Below are 18,474 nucleotides of genomic sequence, written 5' to 3'. Positions count from 1 at the left end.
GCTCGCAGTGAGCTCTAGGAATATTCTGAAAGTCAGCCTTAGAGATTTGCTGACACTCGTTTTAGCGGAGGGAGGGCTGGAGCTCAGATATTCTCACCCAAGTACACACAGTTAGTGGTTTTCAAACGAGTTCGGGCGAAAGCCGTCACACTCAGGACTGAGGGTTTGTTTCTGCGGCCGTCACTCTGCCCTGCGTGTGCTGTGCGTGCACAGGTGTGGCACTGGTCTGTCCGGTGGTTCCCGGGAGTGTGTTACCCTGCTTGGTTTTGGAAGTGCACTCTGGTCACCTTTAGTCTGTCTCTTCATTAAACACATGGTGGGGCGGTGTCCGTTAGGGCTGTGCAGGGTGCACTAAATCTGACTGTGTTGGAATCTTAACCATAAATCAGAGTGAATGGTTTTTCTCCCGAGTCCTGTCAGATCTTCTTTGGAATCACAGCGTGCCTATCCCAGGTAAGCGTGCTCACAGCGCCTCTCAGGCTGTCACACGGATGGGCCTTGGGACCTGTCCGTAACCAGTGTTAGAGAAGCTCTACACCAGACAGCATGTTCAGCGTGACCTGTGACAGGGAGTTCTTTAGATAGCCATGCTCAGTTTCAGTGTGTGAAAATGGTCCTTCTGATCTGAACATGGCCAAGGTCTAAAACTTGAAAATACAGTAAAAATGAAATGATAAGGTGATAAGGGTAATTCAGAAAGGAAAAGAATTCTCTTAATAAATAAAGGGCGCATACATGTCAATAAAATACATACATATACGTGTGACCTCAGTAGATAAGGCAGAAAAATGAACTTAAGGTTTTTACGAAGAGGAATTACAGTGATTAAAGCACATACTACACAATCTTCAGGGAGATAAATGTTTCAGTAGCATTGAGATAGCAATTTTGGCCTCTTGTGTGTGACCACTTGGACATTGTGCTGGTGGCAGTGACGACCCCTCACCTAGTGATTTGACCTGTGTCCACAGGCTTCTGATACAGTCCCGTCCCCTCCCCTCCACCCCCGCCCTGTAGTTCTCTCGTGGTTGGGAACGTGCCCCAGGTCGGTAGGAAAAAGGGCAGGTTAGGGCGCGAATGTGTCCAGCACAGCATTACTCATAAGAGGGTGAAATTGGAGACGGTCACTATTGGGGAGCAGTTCGGAAACCTGTGCTGGACGTGTACGCAGCAGTCTGGCCGTGTCATCAGCCCGAGTTAGGTCTCACAAATACATGAACGACACAGGAACTGTTTTCCGAGGAAAGAGAAGCAGGGATACCACAGGTGTGCATACCATGGGCGTGCATGGAATTATATCTCATGAAGCCTGAGAACTGGCTGACGGGGGCAGCTGTGGAGAGCGCAGGTTCATTCTGGGGAATGAGAGGCATGAACATTTAGTGCTATTTTTTGTGTTCTGTTCTCTCAGATCTCAGCCAAAAAAATACAAAAAACAAACGAACAACACAATCCTCAAGCTATAGAAAATGATTGTAAAAAATTAAGTTGGTATTATGTACACCAACTTAATATAAAGTTACGTAGTACAGTTTGTTTAAAACTCGTGGGCACTGGACAGCAATGGAGTGTGCTGCCACTTTCATGGGGCCGCAGGCCTGGTCCCCTGTGCATGTGGGTGCTCCCTGCTGTCTGTGAGGACATCTCAGTTCCCGTCTGAGGGAACCTCTGAGGAGGGGCGTGTCAAGTCAATTAGGTGAGATGGAAGGGAAGGTGACTGTAGCCATGCTTCTTAAGAAGTGCGCTGTTGACAGAAGATTATGGGACCACGTACTGTTTAGTTCGAAATGGTGAGGTTATTGGCCAGACTCAGTTCTTCATACAAATGGTCTCAGCTGTCTGTCCCTTTCCATGTTTGAGCAGTAAGTGAGCTTTGTTACGGACTCAGTGGTTTTCGAGTGCATCTCTTAAATTCTGGAAGTTCTTTAAGATGACAAATTTTCTCTTTTTGTTTTGGCCACATCCACTGAATATAGATCCTTGAAAAATTTGCTTTTATTTTTGCTCTTAACAGAAATTATGGTGGTATTGTATTTTTCGGCGTTTTTCACATCTGTGCTATAAATGGATAGTTACATGATGATCTTTGAAGTTGGCTAAAGTAAAAGCCTCTTAGGGATGGTTGGTATGGTGACGTGTAGGTTTTTATTGTTTTCTTCATACTTTTCTGTATGTTCCACATTTACAATAAATATCAAATTTTTAAAGAGGAAAACATTTTTAATGCTCATGCACAAACACAGTGCACTCTGGCTAAAATGGGAAATTTGCATTTACATATATTTATACTGATTGGGTTTCTGGGCTCAGGGCTCCAGAGCCCGCTGCCCAGAAGGGCCGGACAGCGTAAGGAGGAGAGAGAGGCGGGGTATGGGCCCCGTGGGCATGCCCAGGACCAGCTCGCAGAGCCTGGTAGCTCGCAGGGCTGACACGTGGAAAGACACAAATCAAAAATAGGTGAGCATGAGATGATGACAAGGTTTTAAATTAGGTAATTGGACGCTATTAAATATTAATTGTTCGTTGAGCACTTTCAGTCTTGAGAGGAAAAACTAATAGTGACACAGGACACGGAGGGTGCAGGGCACATGTTTCCTGCTGCGCGGCAAGCCTGGCAGGTGGGACAGGGGTTGGCGTCCGTGTGGACAGCGGGGTTAAGATGCCTTGGTGGAGGCGTCAGAGTTGAGTGGCCTGAAAGGAGGGCGGAATTGGGGCCCCCATGTAGGGGCAAGGGCGCCCCAGATAGAGCAGGGGGCTGGTCCTGGTGCTGTGGTGCGGCGCGGCCTGCATCTGGGCTTGGACCCGAGTGATAAGGTGCCCGCGGGAGGCCGCTCTCCTGACTTTCCCCTGAATATTTAATTTCGGGTCACCACCGTTCATAAGAACATTTGGGAAACGCAGGAGAAGCAGACAATCCAATCAGTGATCTTGTAGGTGACTCTGGTCTGGGCGGTCAGCTGCCAGAGGGCAGGCAGGGACAGGGGTCCATGGAAAAGGCCCAGTCTCTAGACTTGAGAGGACAGTTTGGGTTCGGGCCAGCCCTCTGGAGTGCAGGTGCAGCACAGGCCCTGGGACCCAGTGGGCATCCGTAGGGCTTGCTGACTAGAGCACTGTGGGCGGGGGGTGGAGGCAGCACTCGCCCTGTGCAGTGGGGTTGGGTTGGGGGGCTGTCACATTGAAATAATTGGTTACAGGTGGTTCCTGCTCCAGCTGGAGCTGGTCAATGGTCATGTCATGGCTGGGATGGAAATGGGCCTGGGTTCTGAGAGCAGATGAGAAAGTTGATGTGGAGCACGTGGCATTTGAGGTGACCAGCCATCCATGCAGAGGGCCTTAGAACTGTGGAAGAAGGGCTTGCTGGGCCTCACTGCCTTCTGCGGGGAGCCGGGACACAGCTGGGCTGGCGTGGCGTTGAGGACATGTGAGCACGTGAATGTGGTGTTGCAGGAGGAACACAGGCTCCCGGGACCAGTGCCAGGGTCGGCTCCCGGATTGGCATTTATTGCTGGGAAATGGCCCCCAGGTAAAGGTGAGGAGCGGTTCACTGTGGCAGGTAGTTGTCCTGTGACCCGGGATAGGGAGGATCCACAGTGACCGGTCTGTTGATGGGCTTGGTGGCTGTCGCACAGGCTTAGTCTCTAAGCAGATCTTGGGTTCTGGGCTGAGGAGAGGATGGTGTGGCTCTAGGTCAGGGGTGGAGGGGATGGAGGTGGTGGGGACCCTGCGGGGAGGGCAGAGCGCCCACATTTGCTGAGGAGCATGTGGGTCACTGCTCATGCGGCCTGGCACGTGGCCCAGCTGTGGGGGTAGTGCGGTGAGAGCCTCAGGCTGGGTAGTGGCTGGGTCAGTGGTGGACAGAACCATGAATTCAGAAGACATTGGATAGGACTTGATATCCTTGGAGCAAATTCGTTCAGTGATAAGAGAACCCAGAGTCCGTGTGACTGTCACGGATTACTTACTATGTTCACAGTTCACACTCACGGCGACTCGAGGTTCCCGTGTGCACCAGGGTGGATGATGAGAGCCCTGCGCTTTATGTTCAGAAAAGGTTGTTCCCGTGGGGATAGGACAGGCTTCACTTGTTAGTCATCTGTGTGAAGAAATCCCAGTTAACAGATATACTGGAAACACTAATATTTTGTGGCCACTAAAAATTAATTCAGTTTTAAGGTACGTTAATAAACACATACAGTGTGCAGCTGAGGGACTTTGGTTCAGCAAATACCTGATGACAGCCTCTTTTGTGATAAGAGCAGGGCTGGGAGTAGTTAGCTAGATTCCTGCCCTGGTGAGTCTAGAAGGGGTGCGGACATGTGAACACATGCATCACGCTGTAATGTGGCAGAGATCAAAGCGGGGACAAGTGTGGAAATGATTCCGGGAGGCAGTGACCAGTGACCACGATGGTCAGTCCGCATGAGTAGAGAGCCCCTGGTGTCTTGTTGTAAAGTAGTGTACTTTAATTCCATGGGTTATGTAGAGACGCTAAGGCAGGATACAGAAGAATTTTTCTTTCTGTATTTTTCTGAAGTTGGAAACAGGGAGGCAGTCAGACAGACTCCTGCATGCGCCCAACCGGGATCCACCTGGCATGCCCACCAGGGGGCAATGCTCTGTCCATCCGGGGCGTCGCTCTGCTGTAACCAGAGCCATTCTAGTGCCTGAGGCAGAGGGCACAGAGCCATCCTCAGTGCCCGGGCCAACTTTGCTCCAATGGAGCCTTGGCTGCGGGGGGGGGGGGGGGGGGGGGGGAGGGAGGGAGACTGAGAGGAAGGAGAGGGGGAGGGGTGGAGAAGCAGATGGGCGCTTCTCCTGTGTGCCCTGGCCGGGAATCAAACCCGGGACTTCACACGCCAGGCCGACGCTCTACCACTGAGCCAACTGGCCAGGGCCCAGAAGAATTTTTAAGAGGAGATTTATTAATAAGCCGGCTGCATATGACTTACACAGGGTATAGCTGAACTAAATCGTGTAGCCTCAAATACAGCTCTGAGGCTAGTTATATACACTTGATCACATATAAGTTGGGGGGAAAAAGAAGGGGAAATATGACACAATAATCAATCATTAACAAGCTTATAACATTTGTCTATAGTATCTATAAGGAACATTCCTACATATTAAAACTTACAAGGTAACACAATAGTGATGTCGTTTTACATATCAAAGACATTCACAAATGTCTTAATGTCTACCTCCCATTTCTTTAATTTTTTTATTTTTTTTATTTTTCTTATTCATTTTAGAAAGGAGAGAGAGAGAGAGAAGGGGGGAGGAGCAGGAAACATCAACTCCCATATGTGCCTTGACCAGGCAAGCCCAGGGTTTCGAACTGGCGACCTCAGCTTTTCCAGGTCGATGCTTTATCCACTGCGCCACCACAGGTCAGGCCACCTCCCATTTCTTTGTTTAGAGGTATATGTTACTCTCAGGATTCCAGGAAGGGAGGAAGAGTTAAAATCAGTGTAGGATATGCAAACATCGTCTCTTATTGAAAGGGAAAGGAAGTTCTTCAGATAACCTTTATTCTTTCAATGCCTGACTTTTCTTCTTTAAAATGGCGTTGCCAATACTAAGTTTTACAGTTCTTTGGCACCTTACCACAGTGTGTCCCTCTGGGTACCTGAGGACACCTGCCCCTATGTGCACGCGCACACCAGACCAGGCAGGACTCCACCTTATGAAAGGACTGTTTGCTCAGCGGTTCTCAGGGACCTGTCTTACTGTGAGGGTGTTGATATGAGTTGGCTCTTTGTTGGAGTCCACCAGGGCTCTCCAGGGTGAGGTAGGGAAGGGGCGTGGGCCAGCAGAGGTTGGGGAGCAGACACCAAGTCCTTCTGAGCCAGTGATGACGCAGGCTGGGCCTCTGTTGTAATATGCTGGCTAGGTTTTGGGGACTAGGTCAGGAGGCTGATGAAGAGCCTGGCCAGGGTCATGATTTCAGTCTGGAAGGTAAGAATGAAAGCTGTTTTCATTCTGTATTGCAATCCACAAGTATTTCTTGACCACTTCCTGATGTCCCTTGCACTGTACAAGGTACTGTGAAGGATGCCAGGGATGTTTAAGATGTCATTCTTATGTAAGACTTGAGGCATTGATAAACAGGGTTACAGTTCATAATCAGGCAAGGGCAAGGAGAGATTCATGTGACCTAGAACCAGAGAGCGTTCTCTGAGGTGGACGGGCTACACTCACTCAGGGGACTGGGGCAGGATGAGCACACAGGTGCCCATGAGTGGCTTGCCATGGTGGCCAGGGCGAGGGACAGCCAAGCTGACCGCTAGAGGGTTGGGGACCAGTGAGGTGGGTGAGGCTTGGGGACAGCAGCCAGGGGTGGGGAGTGTTCCTCTGTTCCAGGTACAGGTTGGGGCGCCTGTGTGGGAGTGGTACTAAGGTGAAGAGGTCACCTACAGCCAAATGGGTCAGGAAAGGCCTGAGACATCATGGCCAACTTTTTGGACTTTAGCCTCAAGACATTGAGGAGACATCCAGGCTTTATTAGCAGACACAATAGATGTTGAGTTTAGAAAGATTGCCTTTAAAAAAAAAAAAAAGTAGGCCCTGGCCGGTTGGCTCAGCAGTAGAGCGTCGGCCTGGCGTGCGGGGGACCCGGGTTCGATTCCCGGCCAGGGCACATAGGAGAAGCGCCCATTTGCTTCTCCACCCCCACCCCCTCCTTCCTCTCTGTCTCTCTCTTCCCCTCCCGCAGCCAAGGCTCCATTGGAGCAAAGATGGCCCGGGCACTGGGGATGGCTCCTTGGCCTCTGCCCCAGGCGCTAGAATGGCTCTGGTCGCGGCAGAGCGACGCCCCGGAGGGGCAGAGCATCGCCCCCTGGTGGGTAGAGCTTCGCCCCTGGTGGGAGTGCTGGGTGGATCCTGGTCGGGCGCATGCAGGAGTCTGTCTGACTGTTTCTCCCCTTTCCAGCTTCAGAAAAATACAAAAAAAAAAAAAAAAACGTTCCCAGTTATAAAATTTGTTAAATACAGTGGTGCCTTGAGATACGAGTTTAATTCGTTCTGTAACTGAGCTCATAAGTCAGTCAACTCGTATATCAAACAAATTTCTCCCATTTAAAATAACTGAAATAGATGTAATTCATTCCAGCCCTCAATTATGAAAAAAGACATTTTTAATTAAGAAACACACATGTATACTTTACCAATGCATAACAAAATATATGAAGTAAAATAAAAAAGTGTTATTTAGTACTGTATTCTTACCTTGGAGACAGATGAGTGCGGCTAACGGAGGTGAATGGCAGAGAAGGAGGGAGGGAGGAAGGGATGCAGGCACTGTAGGCATGTAAACTAAAACTGCACTTTCTTAACACTAAATGTAAACTAAAACTGCACTTTCTTTACTTAAAATGAAACTACAAAAACTTAATTGTAAAAAAAATGCACTTTCTTAACTTTAAACTTAACCTAAGTTTTAACATTACATATTTTTCATTTAATCATCACCTGTTTTTGCCTTTTTTTTGGCTGCACTTTTGGCACTTTCACTTGCAGGACTTTTGAATAAAAATCTATCCAAAGAGGTTTGCTTTTGCCTGGTTTTTAAAATGTTACAGAAATATGACAAGTGTCATTAAAAAAGTGCTGAAGCACGACCAGTTGAAACTTTTTCTGGGTGTTTCTTTTCAATGAAACTTAAAAGCTTCTCCCACATTGCCAGCATGTCTTTAATTTCACTTGTAGAAATCACTTCCTCTGACTGGACCTCCTCCTCACTACTAATCTCTTGCAGAAGCTCTGTATGTTGCATCATCTGTAGCTCCTTCAACTCCTCAGTTGAGAGTTCCTCCTCATGTTCCTCGACGAGCTCGTTTACGTCACCCTCTACCTCCAGACTCGTTGACTTTCTGAGGGACACAGTCTCCTCCAATGCTTCTACTTTGGTCTTGGTCTCTGGTTCGAATCCTTCGAAGTTCCTGTCTGCAACAACGTCAGGCCATAACTTTTTCTATGCCAAGTTCAAGGTTCTTCTTGTAACCTCTTGCCATGCCAAGTCAATAATGCGTAAACATATCACTCGCAGCTTCACTATGCCTCACCACTGAGTGGATGCCAGATCTCTTCTTGAAATTTTCAAACCAGCTTGTGACTTGCCTTAAACGTATCTTCTGCTTCCTCTTTTGAGGTTGATGGTTCTTTCTTCTTCAAGTCGCCATAAATAATACGTGCCTTTTCACATATTACAGTCTCTGTCACTGTATCTCCAGCCAGCTCTTTCTCTTTCACCCACACCAGCAGAAGCTTCTTCATTTCTTCATGGATATTTGTCCTTAATTGGGACAGAACTGTAGTTCCTTGCGCTAGATTTGCGCTTTTGATGGCATCCTTTTGTTTAAGGATGGTACAAATTGTAGATGTGTTGCGGTTGTACAGCCTTGCAGTTCAGTTACTCATACACCATGCTCATGTTTTTCTGTTATTTCTTGCTTTACTTCTATTGACATCATTCTTCTCACCACTGTCCTTTACACTCACTTTCTTTGGTCCTATGATAGCACACAAAAAAAGTTAGTAAAAAATGCAAAAATGATGCAAGAACGAGTACAGCGCACGAGATTCGACTTGATTCTGCAGATAACGTGAGAAAGAACAAGATGCTGATATTGTGCTGCCGATACTGGACCCGTGCGCCAATGCGCCAATTAGCGGCAGCTTCCCAAATCACGACTCGTATCTCGGAATTTCGCTCAGTTCTCTAACAAAAATACAGATCGAGTCACAGCTCATATCTTAAAAAATTCGTATGTTGGTCTGCTTGTATCTCAAAGTACCACTGTACAGAAAAGTTTAGAAAATGAGACTAGAAATATCCCCATTCTCTTATCACCACTACATAACCAGTGCCAACATCTTGGTGTGGAAAGAGCATTCCTAGTTACTAATTATGCCAATACAGATGCATTCAGTGAGCCACGATTGAAATCATTTAATCCAAACATTTGTGGATGGAGGTCTGGTTCACAGAAGTTGTCCCGGGTGGCATCCCGGCTTCCGGGGCTCCTGTTCCAACCCAGACCTCCCTCCCTCCCTCCTTCTCTCCCTCCTTCCCTCCCTCCCTCTATCTGACATTCCTTCCACAGCAGGTCCCTGCACTCTTGTTGACACAGGCCAGGCAGGGCTAGGGTTAGAGCTACGGCAGCTAGAGAGACAGAAACAGCACATCACTACCGGTGGTCAGGTCTTTTTTGTGAAGGCGAATCCAGATTATGTGTCTAATTTCATTTTTAATAAAGATGTAATGATTCATTGGGGTAATCTGTATTGTCACATAATTAAATCTTTCCTCTTCAGGGTGCTGCAGGATGTGATTGTTTCTGTGAAAGCCGCTAATAAAACTCTTGATTTCATCTTCTGAAATGTGATGTTGACTGAATTAAAAGAGATGCAAGATAATGATTTTTAAAGGTGGTTTCATAAAAATTAATGTGTTGTTGCTAGTAGTCATAGAGCAGTGTGGAATGTAAAATGACTTCTAGAATTATTTGTCAAAGGGCTGAGATTAACTGTTGAATGTTAGATTGTTGTCAAGCCGAATAATGGCAATCAAAAGGACAGCCCTGTGCTATTTGTCAATGCCTTTAAAAAATTAACTGGAGATGCAGTTCAGAATTCCTCATCATAATCTTCAATTTATAATAAATTATCCAGAAAAAGAATCTGACTTGGTTCAATGATATTTTAGAACGAACACTAACACCTTTATTTTTCTGAAATGTTTGCCTTTCAGACTTTCTAAAGTTTTATTTAGGAAATTGTTTCCGGTCGTTACTGCCCTTAGGGAAGCAGTTTAGAGCATGGGAGACGTGGTCTGAGGTCAAGTCTGGCTCAGGCAGGCCTGGTGGTTAGAGGCCAGCTCCCTCAATGGCTGTGAGCCTGCTTGCTTGTCCAAGGCCCAGGGTCACAGCTGCCCTTCCCCGTGGAGGTGCGGGTGGGGGCGTGGGCACTGCCCTGGCGCCCAGGAGGCAGGCAGCGGATGGGCCCTTCACACGAGCTGTCATGTTGGGGGCCTTCCTTCACCCCGCCTGCAAGCACGAGACTCGCTGCTTTGATGCTTGCCGTGTGTATACATACATACATACATACATACATGTATACATATATGTGTGGGTGTATATATATATGTATTCATTGTGGTTTTTGGTTAAGTAATATTTGTTCTCTCCTGAGCTTGCAAACCACTGTATTCTCTTTTTGTTTCTTTTACTTCATAATTAGTATTTACTTATCCATTACTGGTTAAGGAGCTCTTTACTGCTCTTAGTAAAATATTTAAATGACACACTTGGAAGATGGAACACATACCAGTTTTTTCTGCTTTCTCTCCCATATTTTTGTTAGAGAATGATGAACCCTCCAGTCTTTGGAGTGTGTACATAAGTATTTTTCATATTCATTTGGTGACTAGACACAAACACACACACAAAAAGTGATGTCTACACAGCTCTTTGTCAGATAAGCGCATAGCTAAGCAATCACACATGCTCTTATGTTCATTTTGTTTTCTGGGGGAGAGGCGTAGTTACACCTCTACGCTGTCTCAGCGCTGTCTCAGCAGGCTTAAAGGGTGACGTGGACGGACGTGCACAGACAGTGCGTGTGACCCGAGCCTGGTTTCTGGTTGTCAGGTGTCCTCCGAAGACAGAAGCGCCCTGTGGGCTTTGCTGACCTTCTACGGGGGCCAGTGCCAGCTGACCCTCACCAAGAAGTGCACCCACCTGGTGGTTCCAGAGCCGAAGGGGGTAAGCGTGTCTCATCCCCGCCCCTTCCTGCGCCGTTTTGGTACTGCTGGGAGCCTTGTCTGCTGTGAACCTCTCATGGTAACTACTGAGTTCTGTCCATACACACCGATTAGATTAGCCTGTGTTGGTTTTACCGGGCTTTATTCCATAAAGGATGTGAGCTAAGTTTTATTTTGAGCCAGAAGTGACTTCCAAATCTAAAGAAATCTGGGTTGGATATTTCATGGAGAAAAGCGGAAACTTTTTTGAATCACTGGAGTTCCCTTTCAAATCCAGTGAAACAGCTTCATTTCTGCTTGAGAAAAGACATCTTATTAGTCCTCATCACAGTGTTTGAAAAGGCCTTGACGTGAGTGTAATTATACACAATTAGTGCCTTTGAATAACTTTTTTCTTAATGACCTAGAACATGGAGAACCACATTTATCTTGATAAGCACAGGGCTCTTATCTCTAGACTCTTGAGGGCACAGGGGTTTGCTTCTAAGTGGATGCCAGGTCAGCCACATCGGCCCCCCAGGGACGGGCTGGAAATGTGGATGGCTCAGAACCTGCCAACCCTGCTAGGGAGTCTGGTGCTCTCTTGTTTTAGAGCTGCCCTGCTGTAGACATCAGACCTTCCTTCTCAGGTAGTGGCCTCTGCTAAGAACCATGGCTGGTCTGCTGGGAGTAGGGAAGTCGGACTGATCAGTGTTGCCACAGACTGGCTGTTGGCTCTAGTTTTCCTTGCTGCCGAGTGTTGTGTGAGCACTGTCATTGGGTGTGTTCCCTGAGTCCCTGGCTCAGGAGGGGGCTGTGTGTGGTGGAGAGGTGGGCATGCAGGCTGCCAGCTGTCCACCAGAGGCCCTGTGGCAACCTGTGTGTGACGCAGAGCAGGTCCCAGACTTGCTGCTCTCGAGCTGGTTTCCTGATGGGACGGGGTGAGTTGGTGAGCCATGCAGTCCTGGAAGGGACTTTCTGTGACAGTTTAGATGTGAGTTGTAAAATCTACTTAAGAACAAACTTGTATTTTGTATAAAAATTTAACAGAGCAGTAGCATGCTTTGTTTAAATAGTAGGGGCTTCTTTCTGTGGCTCAGGGTAAGTCATCTCCCTTGACGTGGCTGGTTTGCCCGAGAACTGCTCTCAATGTTGACCATCAGCCATGGACAGGTGGGACTCTGCTAGTTGCTGGAACCATCTTTTGTAGACTACTTGGCCACGTGACTCTTGTTTAAAATGTCCACTTTTTCTCTTCATCCTTGGCAGTCACTGTGCACCCTCACCAGTTGGAGAGCCCTCTGTGGACCCCCACCCTGTGCTCCACATGTCCTGCCCTCTGCTCTCTGGGGTCGTGCACCCTGCAGGGAGGCTCGCCCTGGGTCCCTTGTTACTGTAGACCCCTGTCTGATCATACCTGTGTCTATCAGCCCTGGTTTTACTTATTGTTTAAAAATTTATTTATTTATTTATTTATTTTAGAGAGAGGTAGGGAGAGACAGTGAGAGACAGGAACATCACTCTGTTCCTCTGTGTGCCCCAACCGGGTATTGAACCGGCATCCTTGGCACCTAGCCCTCGTTTATATTGTATTCTCATAGCCAAATGTGGCCCTCTTCAGGGCGGAGACTTGTTGAGTCTCAGGTGGCGTGAGCTCGGCAGACACTGGGTACCAGGCGGGGAGAGTGCCCGTGAGGCCCCGGCACCCTGCCCACACTCCCAGCGCTGGGCCATGGAGACCAGGTCAGGTGCAGCCATTCATTCCCTGCACAGGAGAACGTTCCGTAGGGTTCCAGGCTCTGCTCTTGCATCTGAAACATCCTTTATAAAAGTTAGTCTTAAACAAAGCCTTTTCACGAGACTCCCATCGCAGGCATGAAGCTGTCCTGCGGTCACTGAGACGTGGTTGTCGGGGCATTCCCCCGCTCCCCCCGGGTGGAGGATGACCTGGCCGGTGCCAAGCCCGCCGTGAGGCTTGGTTCCGGGGCATGCTGTGGCGCTCAGCTTCGTGTGCTTGCTCCTAGGAGAAGTACGAGTGTGCTCTGAAGAGGACAGGCATTAGGATCGTGACCCCCGATTGGGTCCTGGACTGCGTGTCTGAGAAAGCCAAAAAGGACGAAGCGTTTTATCACCCTCGCCTCATTATTTACGAGGAGGAGGAGGAGGACGAGGAGGAGGACGTGGAGAACGAGGAGCGTGACTCCCCGAATGAGGGCAGCTCTGACGACAAGTCGAGCCCCGCCAGCTCTCAGGACGGGTCCCCACCAGGCGGCCGTCGGTTCTCGCCCAAGGCGGACACCGAGAAGGCCAAGGGGGAGCTGATGTTTGACGATTCCTCAGATTCCTCCCCTGAGAAGCAGGAGAGGAACCTGAACTGGACCCCCGCGGAGGTCCCACAGGTGGCGGTGGCCAAGCGCAGGCTGCCTGTCGGCAAGGAACCCGGCCTCATCAACCTGTGTGCCAGTGTGCCACCTGTGCCCGGGGGCCTCCTGCCTCCCGACGGCCGTATGGGTCTGGGCGCCCCGGGCCCCGGCCTCCCAAGCTCTGACAGGTCCGACGTGATGGCTGCCTGGAGCCCTGCCGTGCGGACACTGCGCAACATCACCAACAGTACCGACATTTCTCAGATGAGCCGGCCGGCCAATGTCGCGCACGTGAGTTCGTTCTCGAATTCAGTTAACTTTCCCCTGATTCCAGTTTCTTTTCAGGGTCGTTTTTTGTAGGTTTCAGGTGCAGAACCTGGTGGGAGGCAGTCCCATGCTTGTAAAGTGCTCCCCCCATGTCCCCAGTGCCTTCCTGGCTCCGTCGTGGTCACTCCACCCTCATGGACTGTTCCCTGCGCTCTGCTCTTCGGTCTCGTGACCGTCCTCTCATCCCCAAGCTGCCCGTGGGCCTCCCTTACCCCTCCCTGCTCACCCTGCCCCCAACCCCATGTCCTGCCTCGGCTCAGCTCATGGTGTCTACCTGTGTGGGAACTTGCGCTATTTACATTCTTGTGGGCACTGGAACACGTGGTCAATAAGAAAGACCTGTCCCCTGCTGTTCTGGGTGCAGGAGACAGCAGACAGCCCTGAGCAAAGGGTTCCTGGTGGGTCAGGTGTTGTGGAGATGGTAGAAAGGGGTCACAGTGGAATCTTGGGGAGGGAGGCTGTTTTAGATTAGGTGGTCAGGGAGGGCTTCAGGGAGGAGGTGCCTTAAATCAGGGTGGGAGGACGAGGAGGCCAGGGAAGCTGTGAAGGGAGAGCATTCCAGACGAGAGGCCTGCAGCTGTGAAGACTGAAGAATGTGGGAGTTGACAGTGTTGTAGGGGGCGGTGTGACAGAGACTTGGGGAGGCATGGGGTGGGTGCTTGGGCAGACGCAGGGCTCTGACATACTTCCTGTTAGAAACAGCAGGGCCAGTTACAATGGTGATGGCGATGGTGGTGGGTTTTTTAAAAAAGATTTTATTTGTTGATTTTTCAGAAAGGAGGGGAAGGTGGGGGAGAGTGAGAAGTGTCAATTCATAGTTGCTTCACTTCATTGCTTCTTGCCCATGACACCAGGCAAGCCCAGGGATTTTAACCGGCAACCTTAGCATTCCAGATCCATGCTCAATCCACTGCACCACCGCAGGGCAGGCAGATAGCATTGGTAGTTCTAAAAAGTCTTTATTGGTTAGACGTGTAACTGTTCTTTTTTCTCCTCCCTGCCGTGGGTTAGGCAGTGATTGATGGGTAGATAGTACATGGTTCTCAAGATGATGGGAGGAGTGGGTCCAGAGTCAGGTGGGCGTGGGGCTGGGTGGTGGGGGGCAGTCAGGGATGTGAGGAGAATTGGGTGTTTTGGAACAGTTGAGGAAGAGGTTCCGGAAGATGGTACTGCTGGCCCTGGTTAGAACCCAGGTCTGGTCACCATGGTGACCATGGTGATCATGGTGACCATGGCTTAGGATAGAGCAAGGATGAACGGGACTGTAACCCAGATGGGAGGTGGTGGAGCTGAGGAAGGCAGGTGCACCTGCCGCCCAGAGGGTCAGGTGTGCGCATAGGGGTTCGCAGTTTGGGAGGTGCGGGGCTTTGCTGACGTGACAGGTCACGCTCTGCCCAATGCTTTTAATTTGGTCCAACTTGTTTTTTAAGATTCTATTTATTTGTCCACACCATGAGATTCTCCATGAAGAGGGGTTCCCTGCCTGAGGGACGGTGGTGTGATGGTGTGCAGTGTGGGTGGCGTCTGCTGCCTACGTCCCCGAGGCTCGCATGTTAACTGTGTCCCTTCGCACTGTCACCTGTCTGGGCCCTGGCTCTGGAGGGCAAGTGACTGAGGGGATGAGGAGCAGGGCCTGTTGTCCAGGGGGCGTCCGAGCTCCCAGTGAAAGGGAGGACATGGAGCCCCATGCAGTGCTCTCGGGGTGGGCAGGGCGGCCGCGGAGCTGTCCAGCACGGTGGAGCTCTCTGGAGAGCGGAGAGCAGCAGTCAGAAAGCAGCGGGGAGCACACGGCAGGGTGGAGTGGGACGTCCCTGTGGGCGAGGCCGTGAGAGGCACCCTGTGTGTCCAGGTGGACATCTGCCGGCCGCCAGCTGGTGTGAGAACCATGTGACGATCGGTTGTGCGCAGCCCCTGTACTCGGGAAGCGCCGTTTTTCTTCCCCTCGTAGAGGAATGAGGAAGGGAGTGTGTTTCTCAGGTACAGTGGGTCTTGGTTCGAATCCTAAGTTCCCTCAATTTCTGTTTGGATAGGGAGATCAAATGATGTCATTTGAAGTGAAATAAGTGACCAGCAGGAGCATGGGCACATCTCTGCAGGTGGGAGGACCCGTAGAGGACACTTGTGGAGGATGTGGTCAGTCCCTCCCTGAGGGGAGTGGGGAGGCTCGTCCAGTCTGCGTGGCTGGGTTTGATTGCGAGTGAGGCCGGAGCTCGGGTCTTCCAAGAGGTGTCAGCCATGTAGGATCCTTGGGCCGTTTGCTACTGGATGTGAAGGAAATGAATTCTTGATATGTTAGAAACAAGACAGATTTGGTGTAAAATTGGATCAGGGAGTTAGAAAAACATAGCTAGCCATCAGAGCCCTGTATAAACGGCTGCGGTTTAGTGGTCGGAGCCACGTGGCACATGCTTTTTGTATTGTGGCACCCGGAGTAAGGGATTTAAGTAAAGACTGGCTATTAAGAAGGAAAGAGTGTAACTTGACATTCATTCAAGTCGCTGTTTGCATGCAGCGGATGAGGATATCAAGCATGAGAGAGGGTTACTTTTTTCTTCGATTCTTCAGGATGAATCTGTTTTCCGTCCCGGTGGGCAAAGGGCTGGAAGTCCTCAGAGTATAGAGGTGTTCTCAAGGGTATCCACCCACCGCCGGTCGGCAGGTGATGGCTCTCCCACTTCCCTCTCCGTTCCAGCCGGGCTCTTGTGTTGAACTGCTGTCTGCTCACTGCCCCGGGCTCCTCGGCCTCTCAGGTCATGGCTACACGAAGCCATCCGGGCAGGCCTGGCCACTCTGAGAGCCCAGGGCTTGAGGGGACCAGCCTCTGGCTCCAGGCATCCCCGATGGCCCTCCCAACAAGCTCCATGTGTGAAGGACCCCTTTGGTCTGCAGTTGGGGTACAGGAAGTGCAGCAGGCGGTAGCCTGCTGGTTCGACCCTTCTTGTTGTACTGTATGGTGTTTATTCCCTTATTACCCATCAGTTGCCCAACATGGGTTACACGTACAAAGTAAAGAAACCTCAAATAGTCCCAGTGCTGTCAAGTGATAAACTCCCTCCCAGAGGCAGCCACCGTACTGACCAGTGGCGGGTGGTGCTTGGGGTGACCTGCAGAGACACACGCAGGGTCCCTCCCCGCCGTGCCCCACAACTCTGATGAGGCAGCAGCTGGCTGGCGGGGCCCATCCCACTGCATTCACTCGGGGTGGAGGATCTGGTCTGCATGTTCGGCTCTCACGGGGCCCTGCTGTGGGGAGGAAGTGTGGGTGAGAGGCTGGCCGGCACCTTCCCTGTCACTCCTGAGCATCACTGGTTCGTCTGCTTTGGGAAGGTCTGGGCCGCACGTGCCCGCACATGGCCAGGCTGCCTGAGGAGTCAGCGCAGCAGAACACGCATTTCTTGCTGCCGTCTGGCTGTCCAGTGACAGGTCAGCCGTGTAGGCTCTGCATCCGTCCACTCCAGTTCTGTAGCTTGTTTCCTGGCGCTTGGCTTTGGTTCCTGGTGGCCTCGGGTCAGGCGTCTTGCACTTGTGTTTTTGCAGCTGCTGATGCTTCTTTAACAAACGCTGGGGAAACCACGACATTTTTTGTGAGGCTTCCAGAGTGGCTGCTGGTTGCCATCGGTGACTGTTAAAGGACCATGCAGGGTCCACTGTCCCATTCTTGACTGACGTCAGCGCACATCAGGCGCTTCCAGTAACATGTCCTCACTGGTTTTGCAGATCCTGCAGTCTCTTTCGGCCCCCGCAAAAAGCATGGACCCACAGGTGAACCATAGCCAGCAGGGCCATGCCAGCGCCGGCTCCGTGCTCTTCAGCCAAGTGAAGGTGGCTCCGGAGCCGCCTCTGCCCCAGCCACCGCCACCACCGCACCCCGTCCTGCACCTGCCACCCCAGCAGGTCATGCAGCTCCAGCCGCCACCGCAAATCCCACAGCCGCAGCAGCACCCGTTCCCGCCACCACACCGCCCGCAGCAGCTCCAACCCCTGCAGCAGCAGCAGCAGCAGGCCCTACAGCAGCAGTTGCACCAACTGCAGCAGCAACAGCTGGCACAGCTGCAGCAGCAGCAGCTGCAGCGCCTGCACCAGCAGCAGCTGCAGACACACGCAGTGCAGACCCAGGTTCCGCCCCCGCAGTCCCTGCAGCGGCTGCCACACCCGCAGCTGCACCCGCCGCTGCAGCAGCTCTTTGGACACGACCCTGCGGTGGAGAGTTAGTAGTGTGGCTTCCTTCCTTCTTCCTCTGTAGAGTGTTGCCCTCATGGGAACGCCCTTAGGTTGCGAGGGCGGATGAGGGGTCATGTCATCATCATTTGCACGGCCCCTACAGAATGGAGCTGCGATGGCACAATGGGTGTCAGGTTTGGTGTGGGGCGCTGGACACCGGCACCGGTGTGAGCAGGCTGCCGTGGGGCTGACCCGGAGCTCCCACACCCGTTTCCTAGCGACAGTTAAGCACATGCACGGGCAGCGGCGCTGCATGTGCTCAGATGCTGTGGTGCGTCCTGGGCCGGTGTGACCTCCTGTGTTCTGACTGAGCGCAGCCAGGTTGCGTGTCCGTGGGCTTTAACCTCCGCTCCTTGCACCACTGTCTTCTAGTTCCAGAAGAAGGCTTCCTGCTGGGCTGCGTGTTTGCCATCGCTGATTACCCAGAGCAAATGTCCGACAAGCAGCTGCTGGCCACCTGGAAGAGGGTGAGGTGCCCAGGGTGGGAGGCTTTGCACTGATGGTTTCCTCTCCCAGCGTGGACGGTGGCGTGCCCGTGGCTGCCTTCGCCGAGACACGTGCACCGTGTCCTGAGTGTCCCAGGCTCTCATTGACATCTGGGTGGCCTTGGGCAGATCACCTTCCCGGGCATCAGCATTCTTAGCTGTGAAGAGAGGTGCCAGACTTGATCTTCTCAGGGTTCTGAGGGGCCTGGACTACTTGTATGAAAGTGGGGGTGTGGGAGTAGGGTCAGGGTTTGGTGACAGAGGTAGGGACTGTCACCTTCTCTGTGCTTTCACCACTTGTTCCTGCAGAGGTGAGCATTAGAAACCCCGAGGCCAGGTT

At 51.1% G+C, this 18,474-nt stretch overlaps 1 protein-coding gene across 3 annotated transcripts in view; it reads left to right on the top strand.

The window, feature by feature from the left end:
* The window catches only part of PAXIP1 (PAX interacting protein 1), a 38,001-nt gene that overhangs the window by 8,583 nt on the left and 10,944 nt on the right, over positions 1–18,474 (top strand). For 2 of the 3 annotated variants that reach the window (XM_066237289.1, XM_066237288.1), the window contains exons 4-8: positions 390–453; positions 10,647–10,838; positions 12,763–13,392; positions 17,146–17,635; positions 18,022–18,116. In XM_066237289.1, the coding sequence (XP_066093386.1) occupies positions 390–453; positions 10,647–10,838; positions 12,763–13,392; positions 17,146–17,635; positions 18,022–18,116 (1,471 nt within the window). The remainder of the gene's footprint in view (positions 1–389; positions 454–10,646; positions 10,839–12,762; positions 13,393–17,145; positions 17,636–18,021; positions 18,117–18,474) is intronic. The other variant, XM_066237290.1, reaches the window with a different exon arrangement.

Source organism: Saccopteryx bilineata, chromosome 6 (assembly GCF_036850765.1).
Source record: "Saccopteryx bilineata isolate mSacBil1 chromosome 6, mSacBil1_pri_phased_curated, whole genome shotgun sequence".
NCBI lineage: Eukaryota > Metazoa > Chordata > Mammalia > Chiroptera > Emballonuridae > Saccopteryx > Saccopteryx bilineata.
Note: the sequence above shows the minus strand (reverse complement) of the source record. Positions and strands in the feature narration are given on the sequence as shown.